This window comes from Protomyctophum bolini (assembly GCF_963924005.1).
Source record: "Protomyctophum bolini genome assembly, chromosome: 2".
Classification (NCBI taxonomy): Eukaryota; Metazoa; Chordata; class Actinopteri; order Myctophiformes; family Myctophidae; genus Protomyctophum; species Protomyctophum bolini.
In genome coordinates this window covers 7,373,665-7,392,994 of record NC_137863.1, presented here as the reverse complement: position 1 = coordinate 7,392,994, position 19,330 = coordinate 7,373,665, and the positions used below count along the sequence as shown (strand labels likewise).

The following is a 19,330-nucleotide window of genomic DNA, read 5'->3' as shown; positions in this document are numbered from 1 at the left end:
AAGGGAAAATGCAACATAGCAATATCCTATATATGTAGCATCAAGTCAGCATTGAGTCTATTTCTAAATTACATAGCTGAACCCCAAGGACACCGTGATTGCGAACAACTTTAAAATGGTTTGCGACTTCAATAGTTATCTTCATTTTACAGGCGGGTATGGCTGCAAGTTTGCAACATAAAACCCCTGCATGCAGGCTTCTTAAAAAATAAAATGATATACTTGTTTTCTATTTTCTTCTCGGATGCAATTGGATAGCAAAAATAAGTAGCATGTATTTTATCTATAACTATCTGATATTGACGCTATAGCAGCCATAGGGCTTTTGTTTCTTTCTTTTTGGCTTCTGACAAGATGGGGAATACGAAGAGAATTGAAAAAACCGATGGATGCCCTTTGGTTCTTTTGTTTAAAGTCGCTATATCCTTTCAGACAGAGCGTCCATCCGTGTGATTTCTAACTTGTCTTGTAGTTACGTATTATTAATTGATCCTGAAACTGAGCTGCGAGTGAGCCTGTCCTGGAGGGCGATAGCATAGGCCTATATCGTGGGAACTGTAGTGTGGCAACGTAAAATGCAAATGCACAATAAAACTGACAAATCGTTTTTCTATATGACTTCACGATGATAAACTCAAACTGTGGGTATAGGCTACTGAATGTGTCGGCGTCTTTGGAACAGCAGCAGTTGGTGTGTGCTTATGGGTTGAGGTTGCTCGTCCCAGTCCCCCGTTGACATTTTAGGAATGATAAAAGTTCCGCCTTGCCTGGAGCTACAGCCTGGCTGGAGCCGCGTTCGTCTGCGGCAGATTGCCTTTGCTCATTATAGCAATTATTTTACTCCAATTTAACCCCTGCCTGAAAGGAAGGAACGCCAAGAGAAAGCCTTCAAAACTGCTGTGAGAGTGGCCTGTAATTTCCCGTACCTGATACCTGTTTTGTTAAAGTCTTCTTGATAGCAGCAATTGACTGAACATTTATTAAGCTTAAAACCCGCTCCTCTGTGCTCCCATGCAGGAATGTCAAGTGCTCTATACGTGTATGTGTCAAATGACATGCATGCTTCCCCATGCTGTAGTGTCATCTGGTTCATTTTACACTCGAAATACTACATAATGACACACTAGCGAATCGTTTACAAGCAATTTGGCTCTAGAACCAATCTCTGCATTTATCTGAGTGTTTTGAAGTTGTCGATACTGGTCTACCTCCCCGCCCCTTGAGCTCTTCTGGCGCCAACAAAATCTGGGTTAGTTATTTCAAAGCAATGGGCAACAGCTGTAGAAATACATTCCACGTTTTGCTTAGTGCAATGACATTTGACAAGTTTAAATTCATGGTCTTCTAATAGGCCTATCCTTGCACGCACTGTGACATATGTATATAGCCCAAAATGAACATATACAGTATCAATGTGAGAGAAGTAAATGAAAAGTATAGTCTATTACAACAATTCTTTTACAGAATTCAGTTGTACAGTATATTATAATATTCACGGTTTTGTGGAATAGGCCTACTTGGAGGCATGCATGTTTGTTTTGGGTCCCATCAAGTCTATATAGTTCCAGTCTACACAAGATGCATGCACTAACCTGCTGCAGACATCCTGGGAAAATAATATATTGATATTATTAGCTATAACTACTATTACAAGTGTTACTGTTAATATAAAATAAATCTTCAGATTTATAACGGCTTATTTTCACACTTATTTTCTCTCATACTTATTTTCTTTCTAACCTTATTATGTTAAAGGTTTTATGTTTAGATAAACCCTGCATATAACTTATAAGCACCCACCTCTCAAATGTATAAGTTGATCATTCAAAATCTCAAAATACATACAATTATAAAATGTTTATTTTCTAAAATGTTCTCTTGTGTTTAGTCAACGGCATTGCTATATAAGTGAAGTGTCAGTCAAAACGAACAACTGCTTAATGAAAAAGAATAAACAATTTATTGTTAATTTATGTCACAAATATATTCATAATATAAATGAGGATATTCTTCAAATATACATTATTTTACAGTACACAAATCCCTTCCAAAGGGAATCATTCCAACAACAGACAGTGCTGTTATAAAAAAAATGCTGTGGTTCTCCAATTTAGCAAAGAGCATTCATTGACACACTGGAATCAGTTTGGATTCAACAAACTATACTTAACGCATTGATATGAATGCAAATGGTGTGTGTGTGCAGTGTGACAGCAGTCCACATTAAGTGATGAGAGGCGAGCCGAACCTACCTGGGGTTCTTATGTTTGTTGGTGCAAAACGTCAGGTTGTGCGTAAAAGTTTGTTATACTGCCTTTGCATAATAGCCCTTGTAGGTGACTATGTATCTAACTAGCCATCATGGACCGTGGCGAGTGACGGGGCTATATGTTTGACACACATTTTGTTGTGGCAATATAGCCTACTTGTCCATAGGCCTACTTGGCTGTCCACAGTGTCCAGGCTTATTAGAACCAAGTCTTTCTCCACTCCTTGAACTTAATGGCGTATAGAAGCGGGTGGACCGAGTGTTCTTCCGCGTCAGCTTGACTGCAAAATGAGGTGTTGTTTTCAGGCAAGGTGGTACATGCTGTATCCGACGTGAGCAGCATAGAGACCCATCGGGGAAACCGGCAACGAGTGCCTCTGGAATGGATGAGAGCCACCGTATGAGGGGACGTGCGCACCGAGGGGAAAGGAAATCCCGAAGGCCGGGGGAAGCATGGGTTTGGCTGCCATTTTCAGTTTCTCTAGTTCTGCCTCCTGGAGCCGCTTGGCTTTGGCTCTCCTGTTCTGAAACCAGATTTTAACCTGCGTCTCCGTCAAGTTGAGGGAGCTGGAGAACTCGGCGCGCTCGGCGATGGAGAGGTACTGCTTCTGGCGGAACTTTCTCTCCAGGGCGAGCAGCTGGGACGTGGTGAACGGAGTCCGGGGCTTTCTGTTCGTCTTGTGTTTTCTCAGTGGACACGCAGGGGGGCTCAACCGTCCTGAAAACATAGAATACATTTTAGCACTATTGTAAGCGTACGTTTGACAAAGCTATTCACATGCCATAGCCTACTGCGATGGCTGTTTATTTGAAAATCCTAACAAATCATAAAATGGAGATATATAGTCTACTACAAATGGTGTTACGGTTTTTACGCATGCCGAGGAAAAATAAAACAAAGTCTAACTTACGTGGTGGCGTGGGAGAAAACCGGGGACTCTGTATCCAAGAACTCCTATCGTTACTGTCCGGGCTCTCCGGTTTAATCAACACGTCGTCTTGCATGTTCATTATGTCGCCGACTGAAAACGACGAGCCCATGGTCAAAGAAGAAGTAACCGTGGAATCTAAACCCATCCTCGGGCCGTGCGCTTGGGAAGTCCCGGCGATGATCGACGGGTCTGCGGATGATGACAAGTCCCTGCTCGGCTTCCTGTCAGCCATCAGCGCTTCCACGCTGAACGGGAGAATAGCAACCTTAGGCTTCCCCGTGACCGTCTCCTCCGCTGCGGAGCCCAGGCTGGTCTGCATCTCACCTCTGCTTACGAGAACCGATCGAGAGGCGATGTCCTCCGTTTTCAAGCCAACAGTTAAAGCTGACATGGCGACAGTTGGGGCCATACACAGGTCCGACTTCTACTTGGAGGTAAAAAAAATAATAATACAAAATAATAATAAACAGTCGTGGGTATCGTGAAGAAAGTCACAGACAGTTGAGCTGCTCCTATCGTGACGGCATCCTCATGTTTATGTGAAAAAATTGGCGTGCACTGCTATAAGGCAGGCGTGGGGAGTGCGCGGACCAATCAGAGACGAGAGGGGCCGGCTGATTCCACTCCAGCAACAGACTCGCGTTATTTGACTGGGAAAGTAAACAATAAGTTATTTTACAACACAGTTCAGATAAACCGAACCAACTCCTTGACAGCATTCATTAAAGTGATAATTTCCACTAAAACGTTTAAACCGACAGATGATTGTATACTGATAGGCTTATTTGTAGGTTATTAATGCCCGCATGAGCTGAGCATGTTCATGTTGCGCTATATAGCTTATTGAGGTTTTAATAACAGCTTGAGTTTTTATCTCTTGACATGCCTCTTTTTTCTTCTTATTATTTTTTACTATTTCCAAAGTCCATGGAAAATGTATCCGTTATTTCTGAAGGAAAATCATTCCGTATGTGAGGCTATTATGCTAAACTTGAAATGGTAGGAGAGTCTCAATATTGCACAACAGTTTACTGCCTTCCTTTATGCGATGGGTCTCTTGCAGTGCGCTGTTTATTGATGGCCGCGGGGCTCTAATCAGATTGAAACACACAGGCCTTCGCAGTCATTTAGGGGTAATTATCGGGCTTGGGGGAGGGATCACTGGGATTTTTTCCCTTTGACTACATCCATTAAAGTCAAAAATTATGTGGAGTCGAGGAAGGGGGAGGAAGTATAGCGTGTATAGCCAACGAAAGATTTAACCCAGGACTGTCATTGATTTACCTGGGCTATTTCAAGTACAGGCCGCTATATAGCCAGCCATGCCTTATATTGCTCTTCTTTATTCAGTCTCTTGGTGATCACAATTTAAAATAATAGTTCTCTATAACTTCTCCCGTTGGGCTGGTTCTATTTACTGTGTCATGTTGCCATCAGTGTATAACTTTAACTCCATCACTATCCAAAAATGTTCCTTCTCATTTCATATTCAAACACTTGCTTTAGAAAACCGATGAAAAGATGAAACTATTCTACTTTTTTTGCGGTGTAGTTCGTTCTCAGGGAAAACGTATGCGTCGCTAATTGCTAAGCATAAACAATCTGTCACGATTTGTCAGTCTCCCTAATAGGCAGACAAGTTATGTTGTTTTTAGGCGCCAGCAGCGGCGTGATCAAAGCACTCGACTTTAGGGAGACTATTGAAAAAGTTGAACCCGCATCAAGAGTGCAGCCCGCCTCCTCCTTACCCGCCCTAGCCCTGGGACATTAGGCTATTCAGAATGAAAAATTAGCTTTCTCAGCCGATCGCACGCCATTTCCAACTATTCAAATGAGCGCTAGAGCTGGTGTAATAGTAGGCTACTCTCAGAAAAGGTCAGCGCTTCCCACTAATTATTTTTGAGAGAGCCCCTTACTGAAAAGGATTCCTCAGTTCCTTGGCTATGTGGTGATTAAAGTTAGGACGTTGTACCGAGTGTAAATTCTTCACTTTAGCTGTGTAATTACAACATTCAAACTGTCATAGAGATTTAAGAGGGATGCTCTGCGCTCTGACATAGATGGACAGTTACGCCATTCTCTGCGCGGAGGATAATGTAGATGAGAAATGTGTGTGTGAGAGGTGACCTTTGTTTCTCAGTCAAGTTGACCACAGCGGCACAGCCGATCATAAAATTACATGCAATGCATGCGTAATTTAGCATTTCCTTATCCGGGTTCCATGATGAGTATATAGTAGCCTACATGTGCAACGCAGTTTGGAAACACTTAAGATCATAACATGCAGTGCGTGCGGCGCTGCGTGTTGTTCACCGCGTTGCCTCTTTGAAGTCACCGGCGGGTCTGCAGCGCTCCTACGTACGTTTGATGTTGTGTCCCCTCTCTGCTTGGGGCTTTGCGCGCATGCACTTACTCATTCTCCTACACACACACACACACGCACACACACACACACACACACACACACACACACACACACACACACACAACTCGTAAAGTGAGTCTGCGTAAACACAAATAGGCACACATGAAATACATTAACGTGCAGTCTTACCATTGCATCAGTTCAGTTCCTCAAATATGTTTCACTTTCTGTGCTGCATAGTTAAAGGGGGACTATATTCCGTGCAGACAAAGGGGGCAGATTCCCGAATGCAAATTCCACCTGGAAGTGCGCCGTCAGGGCTATCGCCACTATCTGCACTTGCGGTTCACTTTATTTGCGTTGTGAACATAGGGATAGTGGTGTTTGAAAAACAATGTTGGTGACAATTAGCATCCCAAACACTGGGCCTTTGAAAAGAGTGATGTGCCATGCTGTAGACGATTACCATAGCGTTTCATTTAAAACCCGGGCAACAAATGAGGGTTGAGCCGAGATACAAAACAACTGTAAGCCTCATCAGGCCTTTGTTTAGCTTCATACACTACCTTTGATTCCGAATCAAGAGGGACACCGGACAAAGGGCCATTGTTGTCTCCTCTAAACGTTGTCTTAAACCTTTTCATGCAAAGTCTGTCAATTTGGACTTAAAAGACATAAAAGGCCCAGTTGATGTCAAAAGGCATTTTAGGCAAATATTTGCACTTGTTGAAAGTAAATTACTTTCGTGTGGACAATGACAAGGCACATGAGAGTATATTAACATTCAAATGTAAATACCATCTAGTACTCCAGTTAACCTAGAACTAAATAAATAAACACTGTAATAAATAAATAGGTCGGGAAAGCGCATTTCTATATTCATTCACTAAAATGATTTGATTCATTTGTCACATGACCGCTGATGGTCGGGATCTCGATGCGCAGCATATGAGTGGTTGAAGTTAATTTGATCGCGATATTATGATGCAGTTTAGAAAGATGAAAGGGACAGCCGCGGCCGTCTCCTCCAAGATCGCCATAATTATAGATAATGTATCCTATTTCAAAGCAATTAGCGCAATCAGGCGGAGCGGGGCACTTTGCTGCCAGTAAGCAACAATGGCTCACGGTCATTTAAGCTTCAGAATGCCATTCACACTCCAAAGCTCACAGGTCTGCTTGCAGTCCATTGACTCTGTGAATTTAGCAGGTGTATGTGTTCAGAAGTCATACCCTCTAGGCCTATGTGTATAGCCTATGTTGAGATCCCGCACAGGCGTGCGCGCGCGCGCGCGCGCGCACACACACACACACACACACACACACACACACACACACACACACACACACACACACACACACCGATGTGTACCAACAATAAAATAGCAACATATAAATAGAGTAAGTTGAGGGTTTTGAGACAACAAACCTATACAGCCTACCGGTATATATAAAGTTATAAGCCACTTCTTCTTCTTTAGCCTACTCTCTGAACATGAATGACACTCAATCTTAATTATGACCCAATTCTTGAGCTATGAGCTATTTATTAGAAGGAATAATTATATGCAAGTCCTTGCATTCATCCGACAGACCTTTTAACGCGCAAGAAAGGATAATCATAACAGCCGAGCATCCTTCTTCACAAAATTGCTATATATTTAAAAACCATGATTATGTTTTAATGGCTCGGCCCTCACGGGTCACGGCCCATCTTTTGTCTCAGAAGAATTACAGCAAAGGGGAGCCTGGCCTTGTTATATCAGAAGTTGGACCGCAGTGCAGCAGCTGAAGCAGCTATATGGAACGCACGCGTCATAAATCATGGTCACGATTCGTTTAAAACTTTGGGCAAGACGACTGTATGCAGAACACCGTTGATTAGGCTATATTTACTAATGTTAACTCTACGACAAATTCGACAATCCGATCTATCACGGAATGTGAACTTCTCTATTCACTCTTTCCTGCACCTTTTCACGGGTGACAGCCAGGGAGGGATGGATGTATCCCACGGTGATGCACGATGAGAAAAGGGGGGAGCTCAGTTCTGTTGTCGCCAGCGTAGCGGGATGCCATATTGTTGTAGAACTGCGTCTTTGAGGGGAAATATTCCCGTGACATCGTTGCGCCGAAAGCTCGGAAACGCTTAATTTGTGTCATTCGCAAGAGAATGCGACAGCCGAAGATCTTCTGTTGCCTGTGGCGAAATGCCGACACATGGAGACATTTACTTAATGTTAAAATTTCTTTCTTTTTTTCCTTTCTTTATTTTCCCCCTTATAGCCATACCTTTTCTATGTAAAAGAATATATAGCCTAGACTGTGCAGGACACGACTCCTCGACTGCGCGGACACGCTGTGCAAAACAATATATATAGGTCAGTCAACATTGAATAAAGTTTGTTGTCTTTAACATTCCACCAGACGTGTAAGTTGTAACTTAATATACGATTTGAATTCATTGTCAATATAACTAATATTATTTTTTCTTTATACAAATTATTATTATTGCTGTTATTTTATATCAATGTCCACGCCTATGGCAACAATGGGCAAAAGACACAAACTATAGGCCTACTAAAGTAACAATAATAATGATCATAAGAATAAGCATAATATTTTTTATATTTGTAAATGTTTTTTGTTTTTTTTTAAACGATAAATATATAGGCTGCATATAGATAAAACAAATGGTATAGCCTAGGCCTTGATTGGATTTATACCGTCGGTATACAGACGGTTCAAATCAGAGCACACAATATTGGTCATAAATCAAAACGTTATTTGTATCAAATGGAGAAGCATTTTGGCCTAGAATATTATATAGCCTATAGTATAGGCCCTACACACCAACACACAAACGCATTACGCACACGCACGCACGCGCGAACACAACTTAAACTTGATAGTATCACGGTCCCTCACTCATCCCTGGCCAGGCTGGCCTGACCCCTGGATGACATTAAAATCAAAATAATTCCCCCCAAATAAACGGCCCTTATATCTGACGTCTGCACCTATAATGTCTTGCGCACAATCCTCTGTTAAAGATAGATAAAAATTCCCGGGCAAAATTTACAACATTCCATCCTTCAATCAAAGACATCTCAATTACCAGAGGTATTGGTGTGAAATTGAATTATCGCCCCTTTATTTCTTTCACGTCATTAAACATGAGCCCCAGCACTATAAAAATCATTTGCAAATCACTGGGCTGGCTAATATGATATAGGCCATGTAAATAGATTGATTAAGTAATGACAAATCATGGGATTTAGTTTGATAAGTCGATCATTTATAGCCCTTTCAAACACTGAGTGCGCTTGTTGATTACAAACTAAATAGAGTCTTAAATTAAATGCTTAATAAGCGCATAACAAGCAATAGTATTATAAGCAACAAATCATTTCTATATAACTGTGCAAGGATGAAAAGATGCCTAATGATCAAATTAATTAAGTCGCTCGTAAAAAATTGGTACTTTGAACATTCAAAACAAATTGTATGAAAAATGAAAACATGTCCAGTCTAATAATAATAATAATAATAATAATATTACATTATTATAATAATAATCCTATACCATAGGCTAATAATATTAATCATGATGTATAGTAATTGTAATTTTAGTGAATTCATTCCTGTTAATACTTTTGCATAACTGATAGTATTTTGATAATATCTCGATATTTAGGATTTTTGTATTCATCTCTGTCTCATAAACACAGTTTAAAAACACAGCAGAGAATGTATACACACTGATACATTTTTATAAGATATAATAATCACTGATATTAATTATTAAACAATTATTAAATAGTCCATGGATTTATTTCATTTTACTTATAGCAATACTGTTATAGCCATGCAACTAAGTAATAGTAGCTGCGTAATAGTTGAGTAATGGCAAAGTTTCTTCAAATTTCTTCCCAAGAAATCTTTGTTATTTCCCTACAAATAATGATGTTTGGAAAGTTGAGTAACGTAGCACGCGAACGAACACACACACACATACACACACACACACACACACACACACACACACACACACACACACGCACATTTATGCAGAGGGATTCAGCCTCTTGTAACCCCCATCTATCCCCTGCCTTCCCCTGACCCCCAACCCTCCCCGCCCAGAGAGGAAAACTCTGTCAGTGACCCTTTGCTGACTCCATCTCCTCTAATCCTTTAAATGTGGGCAAAGCCTGAAATGATGAGGAGTCAGGCTTTCCTACAGGTGATGTCCTCTGCCTCACCATGTCTCCCTGTGGACGGCAGGATCAGGCTAAAAAGACACCAGAGATCCTCTGCATGCCTAATGGCCTGGACAGTAAACCCCACACCAAGCAGTCGGCATGAGCAGGATTGCAGTGCAGGGTTCTAGTTCTAGCAACATTTTGTCTTCACAGAGTGGAGGATGCTGGGCTGGCGGGTACACTGAACCACCACACCCTCCCTCCCTCTTCTCTCTCTCTCTCTCTCTCTCTCTCTCTCTCTCTCTCTCTCTCTCTCTCTCTCTCTCTCTCCTGCTTTCACTAAACGTTTGTTCTCAGTGAATCCCACTAAACTGTGACAAATCAAAAGTTTTTTAAAAATATCTAAGTGTTGACATTGAAGGACCTTTGTAGAGAGTCACCACCGATCCCTGAAGCCAAATAATCACACGACAAACAGCAGAATTAAAAGGAAAAATGTTTTTGTTAGACACACAAAGAAGGAAAGCTAAACATTGATTTCGGGTCAGAGCTCGGTGAGGATATTCAAAGGGGGCGAGGGCACAGAAGTTTTGGATGTGGTTTAGCAAAAAGATAAGGATGTCTTTACAAATTATAGTCCTCTAGTTGCAATCGCTCCATTTAATACTTGCTTGCAAGCCTTTAGTTTTTGGCGGTGTGATGCCTTTGCGGTATTTGGTGTTACCCGAGTCCTAAACGGAGGTTTTTGTTGTGATGCATCATTTTAATTCTGAGACAGTTTGTCACAAATGTAAATGCTTTATCGACCGAAGGTATAGCAACACCGCCAATCAGAATAAGAATCAATTTTATTGTCATATCACACAATTACAGGAGTCAAAGAGTATGGGTGGTTTATTTTGTGTGTAAGCTCTCTTCATTGCGTATATATACCAGCTCCATGGCCTTGTGGTCAGAGTGTCCGCCCTATATGGGCCTCATGGCTCGGCAATACTTACTTATTACTTATAGGGAAAGAGAGGATAGAGAAGAAAGGAACCCAACACAGAACACAGAACAAGTAAAATAACAGGAAGGCGCAGTCAAATCAAATGTACAAAGTCCCTGTGTATATATAAGGTGCATGACTAAAATATCGCAATGGATAAATGGAACTACGGAGGGCAGAAATGCTTCTTGTGCAGGTGGAAAACATATCCAGCTTATAAAAAATAGCAGCAGGTAAAAATCACAGTTTCGTGTGCATCATGGTTATGACATGGTTAAAGAAATGAAAAAAATACTGTCCTGCTGAACTCAGTCTAAAGGAAGGGGCTAACTGGTGGTCAGTGACCTTTGAGGCACAGTTGCATGTTTAATATTTTCCTGCTAAGTTTTGTGGAAGGTCCTATATGGCGATTGATTACTCCTGTGGTCTGTTAGGTATAATTCAGTGCAGTCCAACGTATAGTTTTCATTCCAGATACTGCAGTAGGTTTTGTTATTTCTATACTGTGCATGACATGTTTCTTAAAATGGGTATTTACAGTAAGTTGAGTAAAAGATTTGAATCTTTTACTCAATTTACTGTAAATACTCATTTTAAGAACATTGAGTGAGAAGATTTGTCTACCCCCCAAGTTGATTTCAATACCAGTATGACATTGTGCTATTTAAATTTTAGATAAAGAAAGATCAATCATTTTGCATCTATAATTATAACAAGCAATGCATCACCACACTAAAATACAGAAAAATCTGCAGTGTTAATTCATCCATTTTGTAACTCTGAGAGTGTAACCAAATATATAGGCTCTACCTACCAGTCCATTTGGTTACACTTGTGCACTACCAGAGTAAAATGAGCACTGAGGATTTTTACTGTGTTCCTCTCCAAGAAAAAGTGAGGTCACTCCGGTCGATACACTTGTAACCCCCGCGGTTCCCCGCTCCTGTCCCCTATCCCGTGGAGAGACATATTTAATTTAATTAAGGCCTGTCAACGCTATTGATTTTGGCACTTTCAATTATGGTCTAGCCATTTATGGGCTCCATGGGCTGTGGATCTACTAATCTGTGATGGGGAGGCCCTATCAGCACACAACCACATGGACCAGTATCATCTTTGTCTTCCTTATGGCCTGCTGCTGTCTGCGGCAGACACTGACATATGGCCGCCACCCCGGCCCCTCTCCCCCCCCGTTACCCATAATTAATCCCTCATTAGACAGCTCTTTATTGTTTAATTTGTGCCGTTCATAATCAAATTGGGCAGATTAATTGCAACAGAATCCAGGCGCGGGGAGGATGAAAAATAACCACTTTTAATTGCGTTCAGGTTTTACGAGGTCCCTGGGCGTCTGTGCACACAGTGAAATATCCCACGGGCAGACGAAGAAGTCGCTCCCCATCATGCCTCTGAGTGATCAACTGTTATTGGGATGCTCCTTTTGAAAAAGCAGGGCCGATCAGAAGAAGCTCATTAAAATGTTCCCCCGTGATATATCTCCCCATGCCGTCCTAATTGCAAAAGTCAGCCTTACAAATTCTCCCGTTTATTTATGGCTGTGGCCTTTTGCTGTTGTTGTTTATGAGGCTTGATTAGTCTATGATGATGACTGCAAAGTGTTAACTAACCATTGTTGTGTGTGTGTGTGTGTGTGTGTGTGTGTGTGTGTGTGTGTGTGTGTGTGTGTGTGTGTGTGTGTGTGTGTGTGTGTGTGTGTGTGTGTGTGTGTGTTAGAGAGAGACAGAGAGAGAACGATAGAGGGAGACGGGTTCAAAGGTGCATAATACAGTATGTAAATCTGCCTATACTTTGTGCGTGGCATGTGTGATGCGTACATTTGCAAATATATGTAAATATGAATATATTAGTGTGTGTGTATGCGTATGTGTGTGCGTGCGTGCGTGTGTGCGCTTCTGTGTCAGATCACTGTGGAGCCGTTTCCACAGTATAGTAACTTGGATAAATAGCACTAGGTGTGACACAGTTCCATTCTATAAAACTGTAACAAGCTATTTGCTTGACACATTTTTACAGCATATATACTTAATTGGTGACTGAAGCACCAGTAGCTCTTAACACTTAATAAAGGAATACTTTGGTACGCTTTGCACAGGCACCTTGTAAACCCAGCTCTCTAAGTAAGATTTAAGTGAAAACAGATATGAATATTGTAGTCACTCATTTTATAAGGGGCACATTTCACGAGTAGAATGATCAACAGAAAACACATCTTAAATGTGCATATAATCCTGTAATTGTTTGGTCACACACTGATGATGATTTATATGTTTTCAGAATTAAAAATACACGCATGCACACACACACACATTTAGTTTATTTTTTTAATCAATTATGAGTAATAGCAGACACATTCCCTATAGGAACTGGCATGTTTTATAAAGCTTTGGTTCAAAATAGTACAGCTGAAATAGAAAACCAAACTTATGTTTATTTTAGTCTTCTTTCAGTAGAGCATTAATGAAGAAAGATAATGAAAATTGCTGCTTTTATACAAATGCCTTCTATTGCAATGACAAAATGTAGATTCTTACACCTTATTCTTACACCATTCTTGTGTGTGTGTGTGTGTGTGTGTGTGTGTGTGTGTGTGTGTGCACGGCTGCACACGCGTGCGCACACACACGTGCATCATGTTTCAATGCATCTTGTTTCAATGACATCATTTAATGAGAGCATTGATGTCAAAAGTAGTGTAATTGCATCTGTTGCCGTGCCACCATACACCTTGGCAATTATTGCGTCACTCAATGATTATGGCTCATTATCTTTCTGAGAGGCCGGCAACCCAAACAATGGAGTCGCACAAACCTTTACACTAATTGCTAGCAGACACAAGTAGATCTGAGCAGCCTCTTGAAGCGGTATATATTTAGCTTCTGTTAGGTGTAATGTAATTGTGAGGTTGAGCTGCACACATATGATTAGTTCATTTCACTTGATAGACAGACGGGCATGTAGTGAGAAATAGAAATGTGCTTTTCGTGGCGAGCACAAACGTATATTGGAGAGTGAGTGGATAACTTAGTGGAAAATAAATAAGAAGATGAAGCACCAAATAAATAGAGGTGTTCAGGATGAGAGCCGATTCAGACAATTTAATTAAATTCTTGAAGTTTTGGATTAACGATTCTATATTTAGTAAAATTGACTGGGATTCACTCTGAACACTCTCCCCCTCTTCGTCAAAAATAGCAGATTTACAAGCTCAAAACACATCATGTTGCAACTTGTTGCAACTTGCAATGTTCTCCCCAGAATAGGGATAATAGTGTTCAAGTCGTTAAATACATAACTGTCCTCGTAGTTTTGATGGATAATGATTTTCTCCGTAGTACCGTCCACTGTTTCATGCCCGCTGCTGTATTCTCAATCCACCACCTAATGCCTTATATGGACACTTGGATTCCTCTGACTTCATGCTTTGTGTTATCTTCACATTCTCTTATTGAATAACTCTGATTATTATCTTAGTTCAAGTTGAGGTCAATGGTTAGGAGCCTCAGTCCTTTTATGCACAACTGAATCTTGGTTTATGTTTCCAATGTCATAGTGTAACTGTCCCATCACAATTGGTTGTCTTCCCGACAGATGGCTGTCTACCATTTTCCACTGAAGCCCTATTTTATAAAACAGTGTCCAATCATCGCATCACAATGTGTTGTGAGATTTGATCTGCTAGTTAAGCTATTTTAGAAATCTGTGCACGCAACGCACGCACGCATGCACGCACAGTCGCACACACACACACACACGCACACACACACACGCACGCACACACACACACACACACACACACACACACACACACACACACACACACACACACACACACACACACACACACACAAAGCCATTACAAACTTTGCTGTGATTGGTTATAGACAGACACGTTCCAGTTCAAATTTACTGTATTCCCCCTGAACCAGTTCAGATGGTTTACACTAGACTAGAGGAATGCATGTTTTTTTTGCACTGAGCAGGTGCTGATAAATAAAACTCAAATGGGATCTTTGAATAACTGTAATATACTTGGCCACACTTCAGTTAAGTCTAAAATAAAGACTCACAGCTTACTTGGAGCGAAATCCTTCCCACAGAAGCTGGAAGCCATGCAGCCGGCATTCTAACAAGTGGCAACGACCCAGAACATTTCCAGGGGCTTTCTCCTTTTTGCCTGAGTTGCAAATCACGTCATACATCAACAGCATTTTCCTTGAACGAGAAACAACGGACAGTCTCCATTTTAACACCACACTAATCCCATGTCCCAAAACACTGTCCCAAAACGCAGACACACACACACACACACACACACACACGCACACGCACACGCACACGCACACGCACACGCACACACACACACACACACCTATATAATATATATATATATATACTCAACTCACACACTCATGGACACACATGCACATACGCAAAGACACACATGCAAAGGCTTGCACAAAATAATGTATATATGCAGAGGCCGATTATGAGTCGGGGGTGCGTAGCTAATTATAGCGGCGGCAGGCTGCGATGGCGATGGCTCCTCGCTGTGTGGTGGTGCCATGGTGGCTGCACAAACATCTCCTCAGAGGCCCCGCTCCTCGCTTAATGAAACTTTGCAGGGGCCCTGCGAACGCACACAGAGAGGCACAACTCAGTCTGACGGACAGTGTCATGGGGGCCATGCCAATTATGTTTTCAGCAACAACCCACCGAGCCCTCTCCCTCCTTCATCTCGACCCCAGTGCACACATCCTCCTCCCAGCCGAGACATAGAATAACAGGACAGAGATATGCTTACTAATCTGACCCCCTCCACCCCATTCCCACAAGCCAAACACTAAAAATGTAGGGATTTATTTGCTCAGTCATCAAGAAGTGTTTCTAACTGAAGTGTGTGTGTGGGGTGGGGGGGGCGAGGGGACCGTGGGTGTAATGAGGGTTCACTGTGTGAGATGCTTGTTTTTACTCTCATTTGATTGCATGATCCTTGATGTGAGTGCTCTGCTCGCTGCTCTCATTATGGCTGGAACAATCTACTTTTAATGGGTGTAATTTGTTGGATATATAATTGTGTGTGTGTGTGTGTGTGTGTGTGTGTGTGTGTGTGTGTGTGTGTGTGTGTGTGTGTGTGTGTGTGTGTGTGTGTGTGTGTGTGTGTGTGTGTGTGTGTGTGTGTGTGTGTGTGTGTGTGTGTGAGAGAGAGACAGACTATTAATTTGGTCCTGTGTGTGCCCAAGTTGTTCCAATGAAACGGCTCAAAGAATTCACAGTTTAAATGATGACTTTATGATCTTACCATGTCCCTATATGTCTCTTCTCACAGGCACAGATCCTCTGGTGTTCCTCGTCCCTTCCCTGTGATCGTCTGCACTGAGGTGATACTGCGGAGATGTCCACATGGATCATGAGAATGTGAGCAAGTATAGATTTATTGACTTTACTGGAAAAGGTATTGCATTTGCCAGACAAGGACTGACGGTTTCCACATTAGTCAACCACTGTAATTGTGTAAGAGTTACAGATGACATATGTAAATGAACAGCGAGCACGAGACAAGGGAATAGAAGAGAATGGGACGAAGGCTTCCAATTCACCATGTATAGAAAGTGTCTTACGGTGATTTAGCTCCATCTTTGAATGTGAATGTGATCAGAAGAATAGGTGGCAAGGATTATTGTCTGGAAGAATATGATTCTTCTTTCTGTCAACCAGACCTCTGGCATGAAGTGCCCATTATGTCTGAAGCCATTAGGGCCTTGTATTCATATGGTAATTTCACATGCAGGTACAGTGGTTGAAAGTCTCAATTGTGTATTTCATTCATAGCTATTAATACATTTCACTATTGACCTTTCACAACCTTTAAAAAAAATCTGTCTGGCCACATGGCTTTCAGATGATATGGTTGAAAACATGATCACACAGCGTACCAGTACAATATGAACCAGGTTCAATTCAGGGATAAGCAGGGAGAGAGTCAAGAGAGTGACATGCAGCAAAGGTCCTCCGGAGCTGTGAATCAAATCCAGGACTTATTGTCAGGCGTTAGAACTCACATGGCATGATGCGCCACAACCACCCGGCCACATGCATGTGATGTTTTTAGAATCCTCTGAACCTCCGATGTACAAGGCAGTACTGCTCTCTGTACCAACTGTACAGACAAGTACCTCTGAACCTCCGATGTAAAAGGCAGTACTGCTCTCCATACCAACTGTACAGACAAGTACCTCTGAACCTCCGATGTAAAAGGCAGTACTGCTCTCCATACCAACTGTACAGACAAGTACCTCTGAACCTCCAATGTAAAAGGCAGTACTGCTCTCCATACCAACTGTACAGACAAGTACCTCTGAACCTCCGATGTAAAAGGCAGTACTGCTCTCCATACCAACTGTACAGACAAGTATTACACACAGTGGAGGAGCTCATCACCTCCCCTTTCCCACCGCACGATGCAATGGAGCACAAATGCAATGAGATCACTCCTCATACAAAGGCAAAAAAAAACGGCCTGCAAATAAACAGTGGAGGTTCTGTCCTGGGAGTCGTGGTTACATCTTGATTTGTCTGTAACAGGATTAGCGTGCCTGTGAAAGGGACGGCAGCCAAAGTGACGCGATTAAAGACGGTGTCAGTTTCTCTTTACAGTTTACAGAGTACCCACTGTCGCCCTCTGGCATGGAGAGGAAGCTCGGTGACATTCCACCCTCAAGCTGGGATCACCTCAACCTCTTGACAGCAACCAACATCTGCGGTGTTTTGTCAGTGTATTCGGATTGACAAGAGGGCCTCTTCCACACCTCCGCCCCCTGTAACCCACAGCTCATTGGGCATAAGAAACACAATTAAATGCAGCTAAAGCAGGACCACTGGCTGTGCGGCTGTAGTCTAATAGGCTTAAGAGGGGAAAATAAATCTAATTGCGTGTTATTGGCCTGAAGTTAATCCCCCGTGGCTTGACAGCGGAGGGAGTTTTTTTTTGGCGTGTGTGTATGTGTGTATGAGCCGTGCTCCGTGGTTCTGGAATGGTTCAAGATCAGTCCCTTTGAGAGGAGGAGGTGTGGAGAGTGTGGTGGTAACAAAGCCAAGTGGCTGCACTTGACTCCTGACGGGGGCTGCAAAACCACCGAGAACCCTCTTAAGTGGTGTGGAGGTCTTATCAAGTGCACACTCTTGTGGGATGTGTGTGCACCCAGTGAGAGCCCCATGGACCATTGAATTCATGTTGTCAGGAGGACCACACGAGAAACGATACAAGGATTCGATTTCATGTGCACTTTTGTTTTGGGTCGGGAGGGGATTATGAAACCATGACAGTGCTCCAGCAACAGTTGTTCGTTGGGAGGGAAGTGCTGGTGTTGTGAATTAATTGTTTCAATGCACTGTTTTGAGACGTATTAGATGGGATTAATATGCAATTACTCTGTCCGCTTTTGCCACATGATCTGATTTCCAATGGCTCTGTTAAATGAACCAAACCGATATAAAACACTTATCTTGTTATTGGGTTTCTGAAATGGTTTCCAGTCCTCAAGCACTCCTGTGATCAGATTGTATTTTCCTCTGGTCCCACCATAATTGGAGTCCCACTTTTGCCCTTTTGTACACATTATTAAGTTGTTAAATCTATCAAGTTAGAAGCTGGGCATTTAACCGCACAGCCACATGCATTGTTAATCCCTTCTCTGTTATTTCAACTCGATGAGATTTGGCCCCGCTCAAGGTTTTTCTCCCAGGGTACAATACCTTTCAGCTGTGTGTATGGTCATGGATGTGCTAGCAGAGATGGCTAAATAGCTCACGGTGTAAATAGGAGCCAGACGATTGAGCTACAAAGTGGATGGAAACAGTTTTCTAACTTATTTACTTTGGAACGATCAGGGAAACCACCTATTTACTTCCAAACCCTTCCTCTGTGTGAGATATAAGTCTGCCTTTAATTTAGAGAGCACTTCAAGAACTCACTTTTCAAAATGAGTACTAATGGTTCTCCCTTGGATGTCGGCCCCCTGGCCTGTGAGATTTACAGCATTGTGGTGACCAGTCTAACTGCATGCAAACAACACACAGACAAGTTGGTTAACCTCAGACGTTACTGGAGTCAGCTCTTTGCACGAAGACCCTCAAATGCTCATTCCACCCCGCTGTTTAGACACAATAGGACCTAGGTGGCCACTCACTTTACAAATCTCCAAATGGTGGGTCGGGAAGACCGAGCAGTGGTTTGTGGTTCCGTGTACATGGGTCTTGGCTAAAACCTGGGGTGTGTAGAGACATGGCCCTGTCTAATTAGTGGCTCAAAAGAAAACTTTTTTTTTTGTTTTAGTTTTTTTTACTGTATTTTTTGTTTTGTTTTTGTTATTACAAAGTGAAGGGACATCTAAACAAACACATATCACCACATACATACATTTGTCATCATTGTATTATGCACACACCTATTAATATAAACCCCAATTCACATGCCACTGCATGGCACAGTGATAGACAATGCATATTAAGACAGCCACTGCAATGTGGATCATTTTTAATTACTTGGCAACTACT

At 42.0% G+C, this 19,330-nt stretch overlaps 1 protein-coding gene across 1 annotated transcript; it reads right to left on the bottom strand.

Moving 5' to 3' along the window:
• Window positions 1–1,937: 1,937 nt before the first annotated feature.
• Window positions 1,938–3,723, bottom strand: msx1a (muscle segment homeobox 1a). Its single transcript, XM_080773174.1, has 2 exons — window positions 3,181–3,723; window positions 1,938–2,987 (listed from the first exon to the last, which is right to left on the bottom strand). Exons 1-2 carry the CDS (start codon window positions 3,608–3,610, stop codon window positions 2,572–2,574), a joined length of 846 nt encoding a protein of 281 aa, XP_080629300.1. The 5' UTR covers window positions 3,611–3,723; the 3' UTR covers window positions 1,938–2,571.
• Window positions 3,724–19,330: the final 15,607 nt, after the last annotated feature.

What these genes read in the sequence shown, in the direction of transcription:
- msx1a (XM_080773174.1), bottom strand. Translation starts at nt 3,610, where the DNA reads ATGGCCCCAACTGTCGCCATGTCAGCTTTAACTGTTGGCTTGAAAACG. An exon ending in GTTTTCTCCCACGCCACCAC is followed by an intron (nt 2,988 to 3,180) that starts GTAAGTTAGACT and finishes CTATGTTTTCAG; the next exon opens with GACGGTTGAGCCCCCCTGCG.